Raw genomic sequence first — 16,306 nt, 5'->3', positions numbered from 1 at the left:
CGGCCGGGAAATGGAGCGCACGAGGGGGGCGGATCGGGCGAGCCTCTCGCCTTCTCCTCTCGCTCGCTGGGAATCAATGACGGATTGGATGGATAGGAGGATGGGGATGCGTTGTCGACAGGGAAATGGAGCCGTGCGCTTTGTTGGGAGTTGAGGGACTCACCAGTACAACGCACGCTAAACACATGGGTTTAGGAGGCAGAGCCTACCCGTAGGTACGTACGTTAATTACGTGTACGGTGGCGCTGTGACCGGCTGATGCGAGCTCTACCTCTGAAAGTGAGCGGAGCAGGGTTCGGCTCTGGCTTTCCATTTCCGCGATGCAGATCAATCAGCCAAGTGCTTGCCCGGCTCCGAACGACAAGACATGATCTCCTCAGATTTGCTGTGCTAACCATCCATATCCATCTCCGCTCGTTCGTCCTCGCCCCCGGACGCGTGATGATTTTGCGAGGGCCGCGATCGCACGATGATTGCAAACCTAACCGAACCAACAACCAACTTGTCAGGCGCGCAGTCGCCACGTTGAAAGTTGCCAATGCAAACCCCAGGCGATTCCATGTCCCTCTCGCACACCATTGGATTGGAGGAGCAGCAGCCATCAACACCGCCGGCTCGCAAGTTGCAACCACCGAAAGCCCAGCCCTCGGGTACAGTACAGTACAGTACAGTCGCTGCTCACCTCTCCAGCAATCCGCGGACCAGTCCAGCCGATCCACCCGGCACCTGTCGCAGGTGGCGCCCCCTCTACCAGAATGCCGACGATTTCGTCTCCTGCTCAAAACAACCAGTCGGGCAGGCGTTCAGTGCCACACGGGACCTTGCCACTCTGGGTAGTACTGCCCCCCGTACACGCTCTGGCCACCAAATGTCCAAACAGGCATGCAGCTTCCTCCATGATATTTCTGTAAACAGCAATGCAAATCGCTCAACGGTTCGGTTCTACTAACAAGCTCCAAGCTTTCACTCGCTATGGGGTTGTAGAGCAGCACTTCGCGACAGGTTGCATTCAAAGGCACGCTTCGCTTCATTCAAGGTCTGCTTTATAATTGACCGCTTCCGATTCAACAGGGCGCAGAGAAACCAGTGGGTGGTGCAAGAGCTGCCAAAAAAAAGTGTAAGCTCAGTATAACACCAACGAAACTTGAATTACGTGTTCAATAGAACTATCAAGTTGATACATCTATAAGCAAGGGCTTGTTCGTTTTTATTCCAGTCCATGTGGATCGGAGGGGATTGAGTGTGTTTAATCCTAAACAAGTCAAAATCTAATTCCTTCCAATCCAATCCACATGAGATAGAAATAACCGAATAAGACCTAATCTGATACGCAAAGGCCAAATACTGTTTTGAGTTACCCAGCATAAATACATATGCACACTCCCAGAGAAACCTTTTGTGAACCAAAAGACTGGATGGTCAAAAAAAAAATGATTGAACTCTGTTCGCTAAATAATTGATTTGAATCTGTTCGTCCTTGCCAGCATCTTATTGTGAAGCATTGTTGAGACAGTTGTTTCTCCGATAACTAACCAGTGATATCAGGACTTCCACTTACTGGGCAAGCCATCCAAATATCAAAGCTACCAGCAGGGCACATGTACATTAGCTAAGAGCTTTAGATCCTTTACAAGCGAAATACAACAACATAATCTAGCTGTTCCACACAGGCCCAGTGCTTCTGTTCAAACGGAAACATAATCTGGCCGTGCATCTACTTAAGAGCTACAGGTTCCTATCACGTTACTTACAAAAAAAATGAACGGCTTTAAACAGGGGTCATACCAATCATATAAACAACTCGAATCAGTGACTGCCTTCCTTTGGCCTCTCCTTGGAGACAGTTGAGTCAAGTTTCTTCGGAGCTGCTTCTTTCGTGGACCTGAAATGTTGTTTGGTATAACTTTGGAATTAAATAAAGTGTCGTGATCATGCTGCTACTAGTTAACAGCGGAAAGACATGAACTATCCGTTTAAGGTTAAAAGAAAAAACTACAAGGGACATTTGCTCCATGCTACTGCAAAGATATCAATTCTTTCAAGATGCAGAAGCTACATCACACAACAAGTACACAACAGTAGGGTAAGATTCGCTCAGATACAGCTTCACAGGTTTATGCAATACCATAGCTGGTCGTTTCTTTTCCAGACTGGTTCAAACAACTCTAGGTATAAGTTAAACAGGTAGCTGGAATTCAATATGTAATGGTAGTGGCATTAGTCAAATAGTATGTAACTACTGTTGCATACAAATGTTGGTGTATTCAGATTTTAGAGTGCAACGCTATGTATATACTACTATACTTCATGTGCATATTGGAAATGATGCGAAGCTAGGAAAATTGTAATATGACAGTAAGTGTTTTTTTTTGTTGTAAGTGCCACCCTATACATAATGTCGTTTGTTGATTTGTCCATGAAGGCGGGAACAAAGGGTGGATCAAAGCCTTGTCCAGCCCAAGCTGTGCCCAGCCTGAATTGGCCAAACAAAGCCCAAGCCTAACCAATACCCATCATATATGTGGTGCAATTCAACCTACTTGTTTAAATGGACAGCCATGCTATTTGGATGCAAGTGACCAAAAATGTCTCTCCAAATGGAGGACCAATAGCTTAGTCTCGTTAGAATATTGCAGAACCACAAATATGATGGGCAGACCCAGTACTGAAGAATCCCTTAGTGATAGATGAGGTCACGAGGGATATACAAGAAGATATCCCTTGGCGTATGCTTTTTGCTGACGATGTAGTTCTAGTAGATGAAAGTCGGAAAAGAGTAAATAGAAAGCTAGAGTTATGGCGTCAGACCATAGAGTCAAAAGGATTTATAATTAGCAGGACCAAAACCGAGTATATGAGCTGTGACTTTGGTACTACAATTAGTGAGGATGGAGATGTAAGTTTGGGAAGCCAGGTAGTACCAAAGAAGGACACCTTCCGTTATTTGGGATCGATGCTACAGAGAGATGGTGATACTGATGAAGATGTTAGCCATAGAATCAAAGCGGAGTGAATGAAATGGTGTCAAGCATCGGGAGTCCTATGCGACAAGAGATTGTCACAGAAGTTGAAAGGCAAGTTCTACAGGACAACGATTAGGCCTGCTATGTTATATGTGGCTGAGTGTTGGTCTACTAAGAGACGACATATCCAACAACTAAGTGTCGCAGAGATGCGTATGTTGCGTTGGATGTGGGCACACAATATTGGACCGAGTGAGAAACGATGACATACGCAATCGGCTAGGAGTAGCGCCAATTGAAGAAAAGCTTATTCAACACCGGTTGCGATGGTTTGGGCATGTCCACCGGAGACCCCCAGAGGCACCGGAGCATAGAGGCATCATAAGACGGGACAATAATGTGAAGAGAGGTAGAGGTCGATCAAACTTGACATAGGGGGAGACAATCAAAAGAGACTTGAAGGAATGGAATATCCCAATGAAGTTGTGTTTGGATAGAATTGCTTGGAAAGAAACTATCCATGTGCCTGAACTGTGATTAGACATTTTTCCTTTTAGTGCTCTCAAAAGTTTTTCCCTTCCCCTTTCTCTCTTTTTCCCCTTTTGGTGACATCTTGTTGGGTTTCAACTATAGCCTATCCCAACTTGCTTAGAACTAAAAGGCTATGTTGATGTTGATGAGGAAAGGGATAAACCGAGACAAATCTTTCACGCAAATGCGAAGAGAATGCTTCGAACCCAAGACGTGGTGATTCAGTGATACACCTCTCATTAGTCATTACTAGTGATACACCTCTCATTAGTCATTACTGTACCAGTCTGCCCTTATAGAATCACAAATATGATGAAGTCGCAAAAATCATCCCAATGAAGATGATAGGGAAAAATCTTTGGCAACGGACACCAAAATAAACTCTGCAGATTCAGAAAAGACTCCTCACGTCAATTCTTCTGATATTGCATTGTTTGGTAAAAAACATGGATCCAAATTATAAACTGTTATACTTCTAAAACCCAACGGTGAGATGTGCTATGCTTCCAATAGACCAAAAAGGTACTCCAATGATCCACCACTTTCGCATGATTACCTGGAGAGTGAGAAACAATCATACTATAATCCACCAGACATTTTCGTCCGTCCAATAGAACGAATAAATTCAGATCGCTCATTACCACTATATAGTTGCCATCTGAGTAACTCGATTTTCAAACGACCCCTAAACCTAAACAGATATCTCGACAGTTAGTTAATCCGGACTCCGGATCAAGTTAACCTCTCATTCCATCTAAATAACATGGTAAGGACAGCGACAAGCAAGAAGACATGGGCCAGCGCACAGCACCACAAACAACTTACTTGGACGCGGCGGAGGCCGTGTCCTCCTGGAGCCACTGCTGGAGCTGGCGCGCATTGCGGCGGAAGAGGGCGCCGGACCTGCGCATGTCGGTGGTGAAGAGGAGCACACCCGCGCCGACAACGGCCACCGTCACGATGAAGTTGGTCAGCGCCATCGCTTTCTCGATCTATCGTCGAGATCGGGGTGTTCCTGCCGCCGGCGGCGCTTACACCGGTGTGTGACAGCTGCTACCGTGTAAGACTGTCTCCAGCAGCGTCCCCTAAATTTCGTCCCCTAAAGGAATATTCTTTGTCCTTTACAGAACACTCTAAAAGATTCTGTCCTCTATATATTCTCCGTCTACAGCAGCGTCCTCTAAATTCCGTCCCCTAAAGCTACAGTGTTAACAGATTCACATTTTCCATTTCTTTTACATTTTTCTTTGTTTTCTTCTCATTTGACACTATATAAATGATACGAAAAAAATGTATTTATTAATTTTTAAACCAATAAATTCGAAATATCAATAATAATTACATTGCTTGTTTTGATGTTCTGTAATTGTTGTCGGTAACGCGCAACATAGTATAATATCGTTGCCAAAATATGTTTTCAAATGGACAAGCTTGCACCGTAAGCCAGTACTCTTCTTCGAGAAGCCATAGCCTAGCTTCCCTTGCACGACAAGCGAATGGCTTGTATCCAAAGCGTACTTCCTCTATAAATACGAAGTGAGCCTTCCATACTTCACTCAACCTTGCATTTCCAAAGTCCACAACCATGAATCCCTACTTAGAAAACAATTTTCTTGTGCGCTTGATGGAAGAAATGGAAGAGGAAGAAGAAGAGTTGCAGTTGGCGAGGCACATGGTCAATAGGAGGCGACGTGCACACAATGAGCGTCGTCATGGTGGTTCGATCCCAGGGCGTGTTAGGATTCATCGTGATCACATGAGCGGCGATGCAAGAATCCGAGCGGACTACTTTGGAGCGAACCCGGTGTACACGGATGCTCAATTTCGTAGGAGGTATTTACAATTACCACATTCTTTTTACCATGTACAAAACTTCATGACCCCTATTATGACACATGAATTGTATGGTAGGTTCCGCATGCGTCGCCATGTCTTTGAGCGCCTTGTTGATGTTGTGCAACAAGTGGATCCATATTTTATTCAGCGTCCAAATTGTGCGGGTGAGATTGGTCTTTCTGCTCTACAGAAAGTTGTTGCTGCTGTTCGAATCCTTGCTTACGGTATTCCGGCTGATGCCGTTGACGAATACGTACGAATTGGGGAATCTACTGCTCATGAAGCATTGAAACACTTTTGCACGGCCGTCCAAACCGCGTTTGCTCCCTATTATCTCCGTGCACCAAATGCAGAAGATATCGCACGCCTTCTCCAAGTTGGCGAGTCACGTGGGTTTCCTGGTATGCTTGGTAGTGTTGATTGCATGCATTGGGAGTGGCGTAACTGCCCAAGTTCATGAAAGGGGATGTTTACAGGGCGTGGTAAACATCCTACCATGATCTTGGAAGTTGTTGCGTCGTATGACCTGTGGATATGGCATGCATATTTTGGTCTGCCAGGTAGTTGCAACGACATAAATGTTCTTCACCGTTCAAACCTTTTCGAAAGGCATCTGAGCGGTGACACACCTCCGGTTTCATTCACTGTGAATGGTCACACGTACAATATGGGATATTACCTAGCAGACGGGATTTACCCTGACTGGCCCGCATTTGTTAAGACAATCCGTAACCCCTATGACGTTAGAACGCAACACTTTGCAACGATTCAAGAGTCTGCTCGAAAAGATATAGAACGAGCTTTCGGTGTACTCCAGAAGAGATGGGGTGTGGTCCGTGGACCTGCATACGGATGGAGTCCTGAACACATTGGGGACATCATGAAAACATGCATAATATTGCACAACATGATAGTAGAAGACGAAGGTCCATTGTCTTTGAACACAACCTTTGAAAACATCGGAGTGGTGGCAGACACAACTCAAGGTTCACTGGAAGAGCGCAACGACTTCGTCAATCAAAGGTACAACCAACTGAAAGACCGCAACAAATATACTCAGCTTCAGATAGATCTGATACACCATCACTGGGCGCGACATGGATCCGGAGTTGCATAGGATGCAATGAAACAAGTTCTGTCATGGCTGTTCTTATCTACTGTCGAACTGTCTTTGTTTACTTTACATTGTTCTACTGTCTGTGTTAGTGTCATGTTTGTTCTTATCAAGTGTGTGTACTGTGTGTCTTGGTGTTCAAGTGTCGTAGTGTCTCATGCTGCTGTTTCAATTCAATAACAAGGAGTACTACTGTCATGCAAGCACATGTGTGTACAAATGGTAAACATAAACTGCACCAAGCTCATAAATCATGAACCCAAATACGTCAACACATATAGTAAAACATTCAGGTACAAACCATGACAAATAGTTCAAAACAATAACTTCAAAACAAATAGTTCAAACACGACCTAAAAAAAATCTGGTACAAACCAGATTTGGGTCTCACGACAGCAAGCTCACAGTAACAAGTCCGAGTACGCCTCATTCATAAATGACAAACAAACATAGTAAGTAATGAACCTTCACTGGCCAGATGAAGTAGACCCAGTAACCCTTGCCAGTATCTCTTGTTGCTTGGCTTCATAGTACTGGCGGAGTAGAGGGTTACATTTGCTCAAATCCATGCTTAAGATCATTATCTCCTCTTCCTTGTCCTCCTTTAGTTTCTGCCTTTCTAGCCTTATTTTCTCCAGGTTCAGCTTCTTTTCTAGGAGCAATTTCTGCCTCACATTTCTGTTCATTGAATCCAACTTCTTTTCCTCAGTTGAAACAGCTGTTTTGTACACTGACAGGCGCTCCAAAGAAAGATCACCCATGCGTGTCATAAACTCAGAATCTGATGAAGATGTGTCCACAGATTTAGTCCTCTTTGCCTTTTCCTTCGAAGCATCTCGACCAAGGGGCCTCTTCGATGTGAAGCTTGATGGTACAGATTCTTCAGCATCCAAATCGACAGTGTTGGAATGTGTGGGATTAGCGTTGGCTTGCTGTTGTTGTTGACCCATGTGGTTGTCCATCCATTTTGGTTGGTCCTTAAGAATAGCCCAACAGTGTAAAAAGTGGAAAGGCTTCTTCTCAATTGCTGCAAACCTAGAAGCTGCCAGTGATGTCTGCCACACATAAGAAAGTGTTACAACATGAACCTACTAAAAAACCTCTAAATACTGATGTCAAAATGTTACATGAAAGATGTACCTTGTCTGCGTCACTGAGTCCACTAGGATTCTGTCGAAGGACTGCCATCATGTATCCAGCAAAAGTGGAACACTGTGTTTTGATAGTATCCCATCTACTCATCAAAGATTTTGTGGACCTTTCTGGCAATGTTCCTCGTCTTGAGTTGTATACTGCAGTAATTCTACTCCAAAATCCTTGACGTTTCTGGCCTGTGTTAATAATGGGATCGCAACTAACAGCAAGCCATGCATGGCATACCCTTGTGTCCTCTTCAGCAGTGAAGTTTGCTAGCTTAGTTCTTTGAGTTGGCTTTTTAGTAACAGCTGGTGTTCTTGAGCCCTCGGGTTGCCCATCAACTGGAAATTCAGAATATTGTGTTCCGATAGGCTGCTCGTCAATCTGGCTAAGGAAGCTTCCATATTGAGACATCACCTGGTTCCAATCACTACCCATTCTATTGAATACAGGCAGATCAAACATGACATAAATGAGCATGTAGTCATCATGTAACATGGTATAAAGTAAGGCAAACATAGTCCAACATAACACAATAATTATTGTAGTAACTGAACCGGATTCAGTTTACATAGACCAGAACATTAAACTCCCCCAAAAGCATGAACATACCAACCGACAACTACAGCTGAACATAGACCTAAACATGCTACAATACTTCTACTGAAGTTTAACCTAGAACACTAGTACGGATATGTGTCGTCGGTTGAGTAGTCACGACCATCGTCGTAGCCCACAAGGTCTTCATAGTTAATTGGTGACTCTTCGTCTATCAGTAGCTCGTCTTCTGAACCATCATGTATGAGAAGGTCCTCTACTGCTTCCTCTTGTTGTGGTTGTTCTTTCACTTCACTCTTAGCCATATTTTCTACCTCCCACTGAGTTTGCACTGCTACGTCTTCAAGATCCTTGGCGAGGTCGTCAATCTCAACTAGTGCTCGGTTCAATTCGTCGACCAAAGGTGAGTTGAAAGGCTGGAAGGCTGATGTGATGACATCAACGATGTCACAACTACGCTTTTGAACAACTCTGAGCAGAGTAGCCAGTGCTTTACGGAGCTTTTCGTTCTCCGAATCCATGGCTACATCAAACACAGTGTTCAATTAGTTAACACCGACTACAATTTACGTATGTTACGAACTACTCAATCGAAGGTATTCCAAACTATGAGTACACAGTTAGAATTTGCAGATTAGGTTACCTGTTATATATTGCATCTATGTGAACCTGTTATAAATTTGCAGATTAGGGTACCATGGTCGCATACAAAATTATTGTTCAGTAATTTGAATCTGGACAGAACCGAATCTTAGGGGACGAACAACCCCCCCAAACCCGAAATGGATCCCGCAAATGTGGTCTAAATTTATGCATCCGGACAGAACAATAAGCCATTGTTCCATGAAATTGAAGCGCATTATTTACAATGCTCAAGATCGTAAACCCTAAACATCCCACAAACCCTAATCCATACCACCGAGTACGAACAATACAATACGGTAATCATTAATAAGTACTAAACAACAAAGGATTTCTGTAATTCGTACCTCGCTCTTCGCGGATCTGGCTCGATGGACCGAATCGAAGACGAAGACGACGGCGGCGAGGAGCTTCTCTTCCTTTTGGCGACTGCCTTCGACGAAGTCGGCGGACGACGAAGCCTTTTGCCGATGGCGACTCTCCGGCGACGAACAGGGGGAAGCTGGCTTGGATCTTCGGTTGCGGTGGGTCGCGCCGCCTCGGTTCCAAGGGTTGCGAGCTCTACGCCGACAGATCCCCCTCCGCACGGCCGCTTCTCGCCCTCCTGCCTCGATGCCGGCGGCGAAGCGCGCCGGATCGAGGGCTCGGCCCCGGAAGACGCAGTCGCCAGCGCGGGGTACGAATGCGCGGAAGTTTCCTGGCGGCGGCTGGTGGACGAAGAGCGCGGATAGCGCACTGCCGGAGCCCTCCACATTTAGAGTGCCTGCCACATCCTCTAAAATTTAGAGGACGCTATAGAGGCCCTTGCTGGAGCCTTAGAGGACCTGACAGTCCTCTATATTTAGAGTTCAGAACCGTTTACAGGCCCTTGCTGGAGACAGCCTAAGCCCGAATCTTCTGGGATCATGGAAGGAATTTGTGCTCTTCAGTGTGAGATTGGGCCGGCGTGGTCTTTTATTCATGGGGTTGTTGAACCCAAGGCACATTGTGTTGACCAAGGCCCATTATCTCGGAGGACGATGAAGCCAAGCCTTGTTGAGGGGTCAACAAAGAGACATGGGCTCTTGAAGATATCCTGTCCAAAAAGTGAGTGCATGCCGAAAGATAAATTAACCAAGCTCCTAGCTGATGAAGTATGTTACTCATTTTCTGATGACTAAAGAATAAAGAGTGGTTTCTTCTAAAAAAGGTGAGTGCATACAATGTGAAAAAAACATTGCAATATGGTTCTGAAATCTTTACAAAATTAATTTTCTTTTATTATAAAATTTAACACCTTCAGAGGTGTTATTTGTATGAGTAAAGATCAGATGTTTTACGAAAGAACAAAGCCAATTGATGCTAGATATAACTTTATTGAGATGTCATTGCTGAAGATGATTTTAGGGTATGCAAAATAAGTACTCATAATAACCGCACTAATATATTGACAAAGTTTGTCTTATTTGGTCTCTATATGGTGGAATTGTGTCATTCTATCTCTGTTCGTTCAGTAAGTTGTTATGAACTCTATTCTAATCGCTCTCTTCATTGGTCGTGTTGTACCAAGACATATTGGATGGAGTAAACAACAACATCAGTTAGTCAAATCAAAAAATATTATGGGAAGAGCGGAGACAATCAATAAAAAATCTTGAGATATTTTTGGTGAATAGTTTACGTGGGTATTGTTCGTGGAGCTGAATTTGAGTTATGCTCAAGCTTAATTAGTACTATAATTTAAGTTCTATTGATTTTTGACACCCAGATTATTTATCATTGGAGTGAGTTGATTGATGATACTTCATTTGCTACAAGATAAAATTCATTTTGAGGTGGAGTTTGTTGCAATATGATCCGAATTATAACGCAAGTCTTGCACGAACGATTAGAGGACCCATAGTTCGGGGCATTTCAATTAGGCCCCGTTTGTTTCCTTTCATTTTGAGAAATTGGAATCTTACTAATGTAATAGGCTATTTTTTTAGAATATGATATTCCACCACTTTCTAAAGTTATCATATAAGCCTATCTCAAATTCATGGGGTGGGAGATGAAAATTGATTCTATAGATTTACATGCTATTTTTTCGATGTACAACTTATAGCATACTCTTCTACTTGCTTCGCTATAACATAAATGTAGTATATAACTATCTCTCTCATATTATTTAGGATAATATACAAATATATTACATATATAAATATATAAACTTAATTAGTTTTGTCTGAATTATAATTATTAAAATGAAATTCAATTCCAATGAAACAAACGGGACCTTAGTGGATTTGTTTTCGTATTAGACTATCCATCCTATATATATACATTTGGTAAGTCGCACAGCTTGAGTGATGTTACATATTGAAGATTGACGGTTGGCATCCGCGTGGGTTTCCCGCAAATGTTTTCTACGTAAATTTTTAAGTATAACCAAATCAAGATACGCTGGAATCATAGACTAGCTTGCTTACATGAACGGAATTAAAGTAATCAGGCACCGGCAGCATATATATTATCGTCTGGCTGTCTTTGACAGCTTGGCGCTTTTCTCCTAAATTCATGACTAGTTGTATGATGATGCAACCATGTACGGGATTTTTTAAAAAAAAATCTGCTTGTTCTTGGTACGGTGCGCACAAATTGGCTTATTGGCATTAGAGAATCGTACACACAACCGGTTTCCACCTAGCCCCTTTTTTTTATAGGACAGGAGGGGCGAGCCCCTACTGGAATTTTATTAAAACTTTAAAACGACAGAGTTATAAGCATACAGGAAGATATATTACAGAAGGTTATAATTGGTGGTTTCTACTGCCAATGTTGAAGCCATTCAGGTATTGCCGAATCGAATCTCCCTTTAGCTCTATGAGTGACCAGGTGTAATTCTTTTGTGAACTCATTTTTATATTGTTGTACTATTGGGTCCTTGTCCTAAAAAAGCCAGGCATTACGGCACTTCCAAATGCTCCAAGTCATGAGAATGACGATTTCCATAGAGAAGGGAACATTGAGGTGTTGTTCAAGATTTGCTGCAGCATCCACAGGATTAGTAATTCTTGGGGGCGTCAAACCAATTGAATTCCAGCAAGCCTTCGCGAAGTTACATTTGAGGAAAAGATGATAAAGGGTTTCCTCCTTTTGCGAGATGCGGTTCTCACAGGTGTAAGACTCAAGAGTCATGTTTTTCCTCCTCAGCATATCCCTTGTATTGAGTCTGTTCTTTAACCAAAGCCAAAAAAAAGACCTTATGTTTTGGTTGATATTTATTTTTCCAAAGCGATCTGAAGATCTGATGAACTTGAGCCTGACCCATTAAATGTTTATAAGTCTTCTTTGTAGAGAAATTATCAGATCCCCAAATGAATTTCCAAGCATCCTTTGTGTTGGTCACCGTGATTTGTCCCCAAGTTTCGTCTAATTCAAGAAATTGTTCATAGGCCTGCACAGACAGAGGAAGCTGAAAAATATCAATAAGGTGTTCCTTTTGTTTAGCTTTTTTAACAGTAAGTTTGCTGATACAGGTGAAGGAAAATAATTCGGGATATTGATGGGCCGGGATGCCCTTATTCCACATATCTCCCCAGAAAAGAATAGTTCTCCCATCCCCAATAGTTGGGGCGGCCAGTCCCTTGAAATCTTGGACAAGACTGAGCAAACTTTTCCACCAAAAGGAGCCAATTTTTTAGCAGCTAGGGAGCCTGTCTGTCCTGTAGTAGTTGTTCCAAACCAGATTTACCCAAGGTATATCATGATTATTGAAGAACTTGTGCAAAAACTTCAGAAGCAAAGCCTTGTTGTGCGTCTCTAATCTGACCACTCCTAGGCCCCCGTTTTTTTAGTCTGAGTAATCATGCTCCAAGCAGCCAGAGCAGGTTTCTTCGAGTTGACGTCATTTCCTCTTCAAAGACAGTGTTTCCGATAAGAATTAATCTTCTTGACCGTGGCAACCGGAATTCTCAGGGTGCACATCAGAAAGGTTGGGAGAGCTGAGAACACCGAGTTAACAAGCTCTAACCTATTGGCCTGGGAGAGGAGAGCAAAAGTACATGACAATCTCTTCTCAATCCTATGAATGAGCGGTAAAAAGTGACAGATTTTAGACTTTGACAGACCAAGCGAAACACCAAGGTAGGTGAAGGGCATTGAACCCGTCCGACAGTAGCCCCTTTTCGTTCTTGGTGTCCATATTGTTTATAGATTCGCAACCCATTGCATGATTGATTATCAAACAGCTAGCACCGTACTGTCGTGATGCTGTTTGTTGTCTAGATATTGACTACGACGGTGCTGTGACTGTGAATCACTCTTAACAGCTTACCTGATCATCTTCTTCATCAATAAAATAGACACGATCTAAAAGGAACTACCTCTGGTTTGGTTCTACTCCCTACAGGCAATGGATGCTTGTGATCTTTAAAAGTATTATTTCGTCACTCGAGATCATTTCGTATATATATTCCGTATAAATCTTTTCAAGGTTTTCCCCTGAATAAACTAGGCTCTAGCTGAGTCAGAGACTCAGACGGGCAACAACCTACTGGTAAGCAAGGCACAGCGCAACGGGCGATGGTGAGCACGAAGGGTGACGACGGTGGTGTACGGCGAGAGAGCCACCCAGGTAGGGCGGCATATGAGAAGCGAGCCAGGGGTAGGGTCCGGCATAACATAATTCATGAGTATTCAAAATCAACAAATGAATTAGTATTAACGCTAAAATAATTTAAGATTTTTGACAAAAAATAGTATATATAGTAAATCTCTACTCTCTATTATACTTAAAGCATCAGTTTCACCGGTCGTCCTGCGTCATCTTTTTACAAAAAAATTCCTACATTTATTCTAAATCAACACAGCGTAAAATGTGGGTTATGTTAAAAAGTGGTGCACGAGGTGGGTTTAAACCCACACCCTGATGGAAGAAGGGTGTAGTAAGACATTGGACGGAGCTATTTAACCAATAGAACATCATGCTTAATTATTTATAATATTGAATATAAATTGTATGTATGTATATACGATTTTTTGTAAAAATAAAAAATAATCGTCTCGGGCCGGGCCAGCACTACGGACCGAGACTACAACCCAAGCACCGCACGGCGCTCGTGCTGGGTTGGCACAGGCACTATTAAATGAGCCGTGTCTCGGGCCGGCTCACCAGACATCCACACAATAATGATGGTCCTCGCCTCAGTTGCCACCACCTCGTTCGTCATTCTACTTCTTTTCTCTCTCCCCTCATGCCTCCACCTTGGCACCACCCCATTCTCGGCAGAGGGCGTAGGAGCATGCACATCCTCCCCGTATTCGTCCGACACCAGCCCCGATACTGACTCGCGCAGGGGCTATTGCACGTCCACGAGGACGTTTCATATCATGCACGCATCATCGTTTTTGCCATCGTTGGACGTACCATTTGTCTTCCCAGCCTTCGCCCTGTTCTTCTTTCCCAACCTGCTGCCCCCGCCCACAGTCGCAGCCGCGAGCCGACTGACGCTCGTCGACGCGGGTACGGGGCGAGTCGGCCATGCTCCTGGCCTTTCTCCATGTGTGCCGTCGAGGAGGACATGGTGGCGCCTGCCACGCTTAGGTTATCTTGGCGATGAGGAGTCTAGGTCTGAGATATTGGACAACCAAGGCCCGTAGCGTGGCAATAGTCGGCATATGCTACGGAGTTGGTGGTGGTGTTGTGTCGCTTCAGCGGGTCCAGGGCTGGGTGAAAGTCGCCTAGAGGGGGGTGAATAGGCGTAATCTAAAATTTACAACTTTAAACACACACTACAACCCGGGGTTAGCGTTAGAACAAATAACAAGTCCGGGAGAGAGGGGAAAACAAATCAAATGAGAATCAAACGAATGAACACGGTGATTTGTTTTACTGAGATTCGGTTCCAAAGAACCTAGTCCCTGTTGAGGTGGTCATAAAGACCGGGTCTCTTTCAACCCTTTCCCTCTCTCAAATGGTCACTCAGATCGAGTGAGTTTTCTCCTTAATCAAACGGGTCACTTAGACCCCACAAGGACCACCACACACTTAGGTGTCTCTTGCTTTGATTACAAGTCACTTTGAAACAAGAATGAGGAAGGAAGAAAACGATCCAAGCAACAAGAGCGCAAATGAACACGAACACGCGCTCTCTCAAGTCACTAAGTGGTTGGAATAAATTTTGGACTTGGAGAGGCTTTGATCTTTTGAATTGTGTCTAGGATTGAATGCACTAGCTCTTGTATTGAATGAAAACTTCAGAAAACTTGGATGCCTTGAGTTGTGGTGGTTGGGGGTATTTATAGCCCTCAACCACTAAGTGGCCGTTGGGGAAGGCTACTGGCGATGGGCGCACCGAACAGTCCAGTGCGCCACCGGACAGGTCCTGTTCACTGTCTGGTGCGCCGCCACGTCACCCAACCGTTAGGGTTCGGGAGCAGTCGATCGTTGGCGTCGTTGTCTTCTAGTGGCACCGTATAGTCTGGTGCCACACCGGACACTGTTCTGTGCGCCTCTGACTCTGCGGCTCTGACTCTGCGCGCACTGTTCTTCACTGTTCACTTGTCAGTGTCTCTTGCAGTCGATCGTTGCGCGAGTTAGCCGTTGCTCCGCTAGCACACCGAACAGTCCGGTGAATTATAGCGGAGTGCGCCTGCTAAAACCCGAGAGTGGTTGGTTCAACCCTGTACGGGCCTGGTGCACCGGACAGTCCGGTGTGCCAGACCAGAGCACACTTGGTTTCTTTTGCTCCTTTGAATTCGATCTCTAACTTGAATATTTATTGGTTTGTGTTGAACCTTTATGCACCTGTAGAACATGTATTTTAGAGCAAACTAGTTAGTCCATTTGTTTGTGTTGAGCATTCAACCACCAAAATTAATTGTGGGAAAAGGTTAACCCTAATTCCCTTTCAATCTCCCCCTTTTTGGTGATTGATGCGACACAAACCAAAGCAAATATATAAAGTGCAGAAATGAACTATATTGCATAGATTACTTGGAATTAAACCAATTGATAATCTTACTAGATATGAATGGATTGCTTTCTTTTATTTAACATTTTGGACCACATTTTCACCACTTGTTTTGTTTTTTGCAAATTCTTTTGGAAAATCTTTTCAAAGTCTTTTTGCAAACAGTCAAAGGTATAAGAATAAGATTTCAAGAAGCATTTTCAAGATTTGAAATTTCTCCCCTTGTTTCAAATGCTTTTCCTTTGACTTAATAAAACTCCCCCTGAATGAAATTCTCCTCTTAGCTTTCAAGAGGGTTTTTGAGTTAGATTTTGAAAATACCAATTGAAAGATCAATTAGATACCAATTTTAAAATATACTAATTTAAAACTTCATTTCAAAAAAATGAAATTTGGTGGTGGTGTGGTCCTTTTGCTTTGGGCTTAATATTTTCTCCTGTTTGGCATTAATCGCCAAAAACGGAGAACATGAGAGCCCCTAATTACTTTCACCCCATTGGTACAAGTAAATAAGAGTGAAGGATTATACCAATTTGGAGTGAGCGGAGTAGCGACGAAGGATAAATGATACCGGTAGAGTGGAGTGGAAG

At 43.6% G+C, this 16,306-nt stretch overlaps 3 protein-coding genes across 3 annotated transcripts; 1 reads left to right on the top strand and 2 right to left on the bottom strand.

Annotated features, from left to right (window-relative positions):
- Positions 1-557: 557 nt before the first annotated feature.
- LOC103643967 (uncharacterized) lies at positions 558-4,494 on the bottom strand. Its single transcript, NM_001364080.1, has 3 exons — positions 4,320-4,494; positions 1,786-1,882; positions 558-1,102 (listed from the first exon to the last, which is right to left on the bottom strand). Exons 1-2 carry the CDS (start codon positions 4,472-4,474, stop codon positions 1,807-1,809), a joined length of 231 nt encoding a protein of 76 aa, NP_001351009.1. The 5' UTR covers positions 4,475-4,494; the 3' UTR covers positions 558-1,102; positions 1,786-1,806.
- Positions 4,495-5,067: 573 nt separating this feature from the next.
- On the top strand, positions 5,068-6,573 carry LOC103643966 (uncharacterized). Its single transcript, XM_008667136.3, has 2 exons — positions 5,068-5,327; positions 5,406-6,573. The coding sequence occupies exons 1-2, from the start codon at positions 5,080-5,082 to the stop codon at positions 5,788-5,790; spliced, it is 633 nt and encodes a 210-aa protein (XP_008665358.1). The 5' UTR covers positions 5,068-5,079; the 3' UTR covers positions 5,791-6,573.
- Positions 6,574-6,703: 130 nt separating this feature from the next.
- LOC118476170 (glutathione S-transferase T3-like) lies at positions 6,704-8,029 on the bottom strand. Its single transcript, XM_035964373.1, has 2 exons — positions 7,585-8,029; positions 6,704-7,499 (listed from the first exon to the last, which is right to left on the bottom strand). The coding sequence occupies exons 1-2, from the start codon at positions 8,017-8,019 to the stop codon at positions 6,912-6,914; spliced, it is 1,023 nt and encodes a 340-aa protein (XP_035820266.1). The 5' UTR covers positions 8,020-8,029; the 3' UTR covers positions 6,704-6,911.
- Between the last annotated feature and the right edge of the window lie 8,277 nt (positions 8,030-16,306).

The sequence above is a fragment of the Zea mays genome, chromosome 1 (genome assembly GCF_902167145.1).
Source record: "Zea mays cultivar B73 chromosome 1, Zm-B73-REFERENCE-NAM-5.0, whole genome shotgun sequence".
NCBI classification, from domain to species: Eukaryota; Viridiplantae; Streptophyta; class Magnoliopsida; order Poales; family Poaceae; genus Zea; species Zea mays.
The sequence above is the reverse complement of the archived record's forward strand: the minus strand, read 5'-3'. Positions and strand labels throughout refer to the sequence as shown.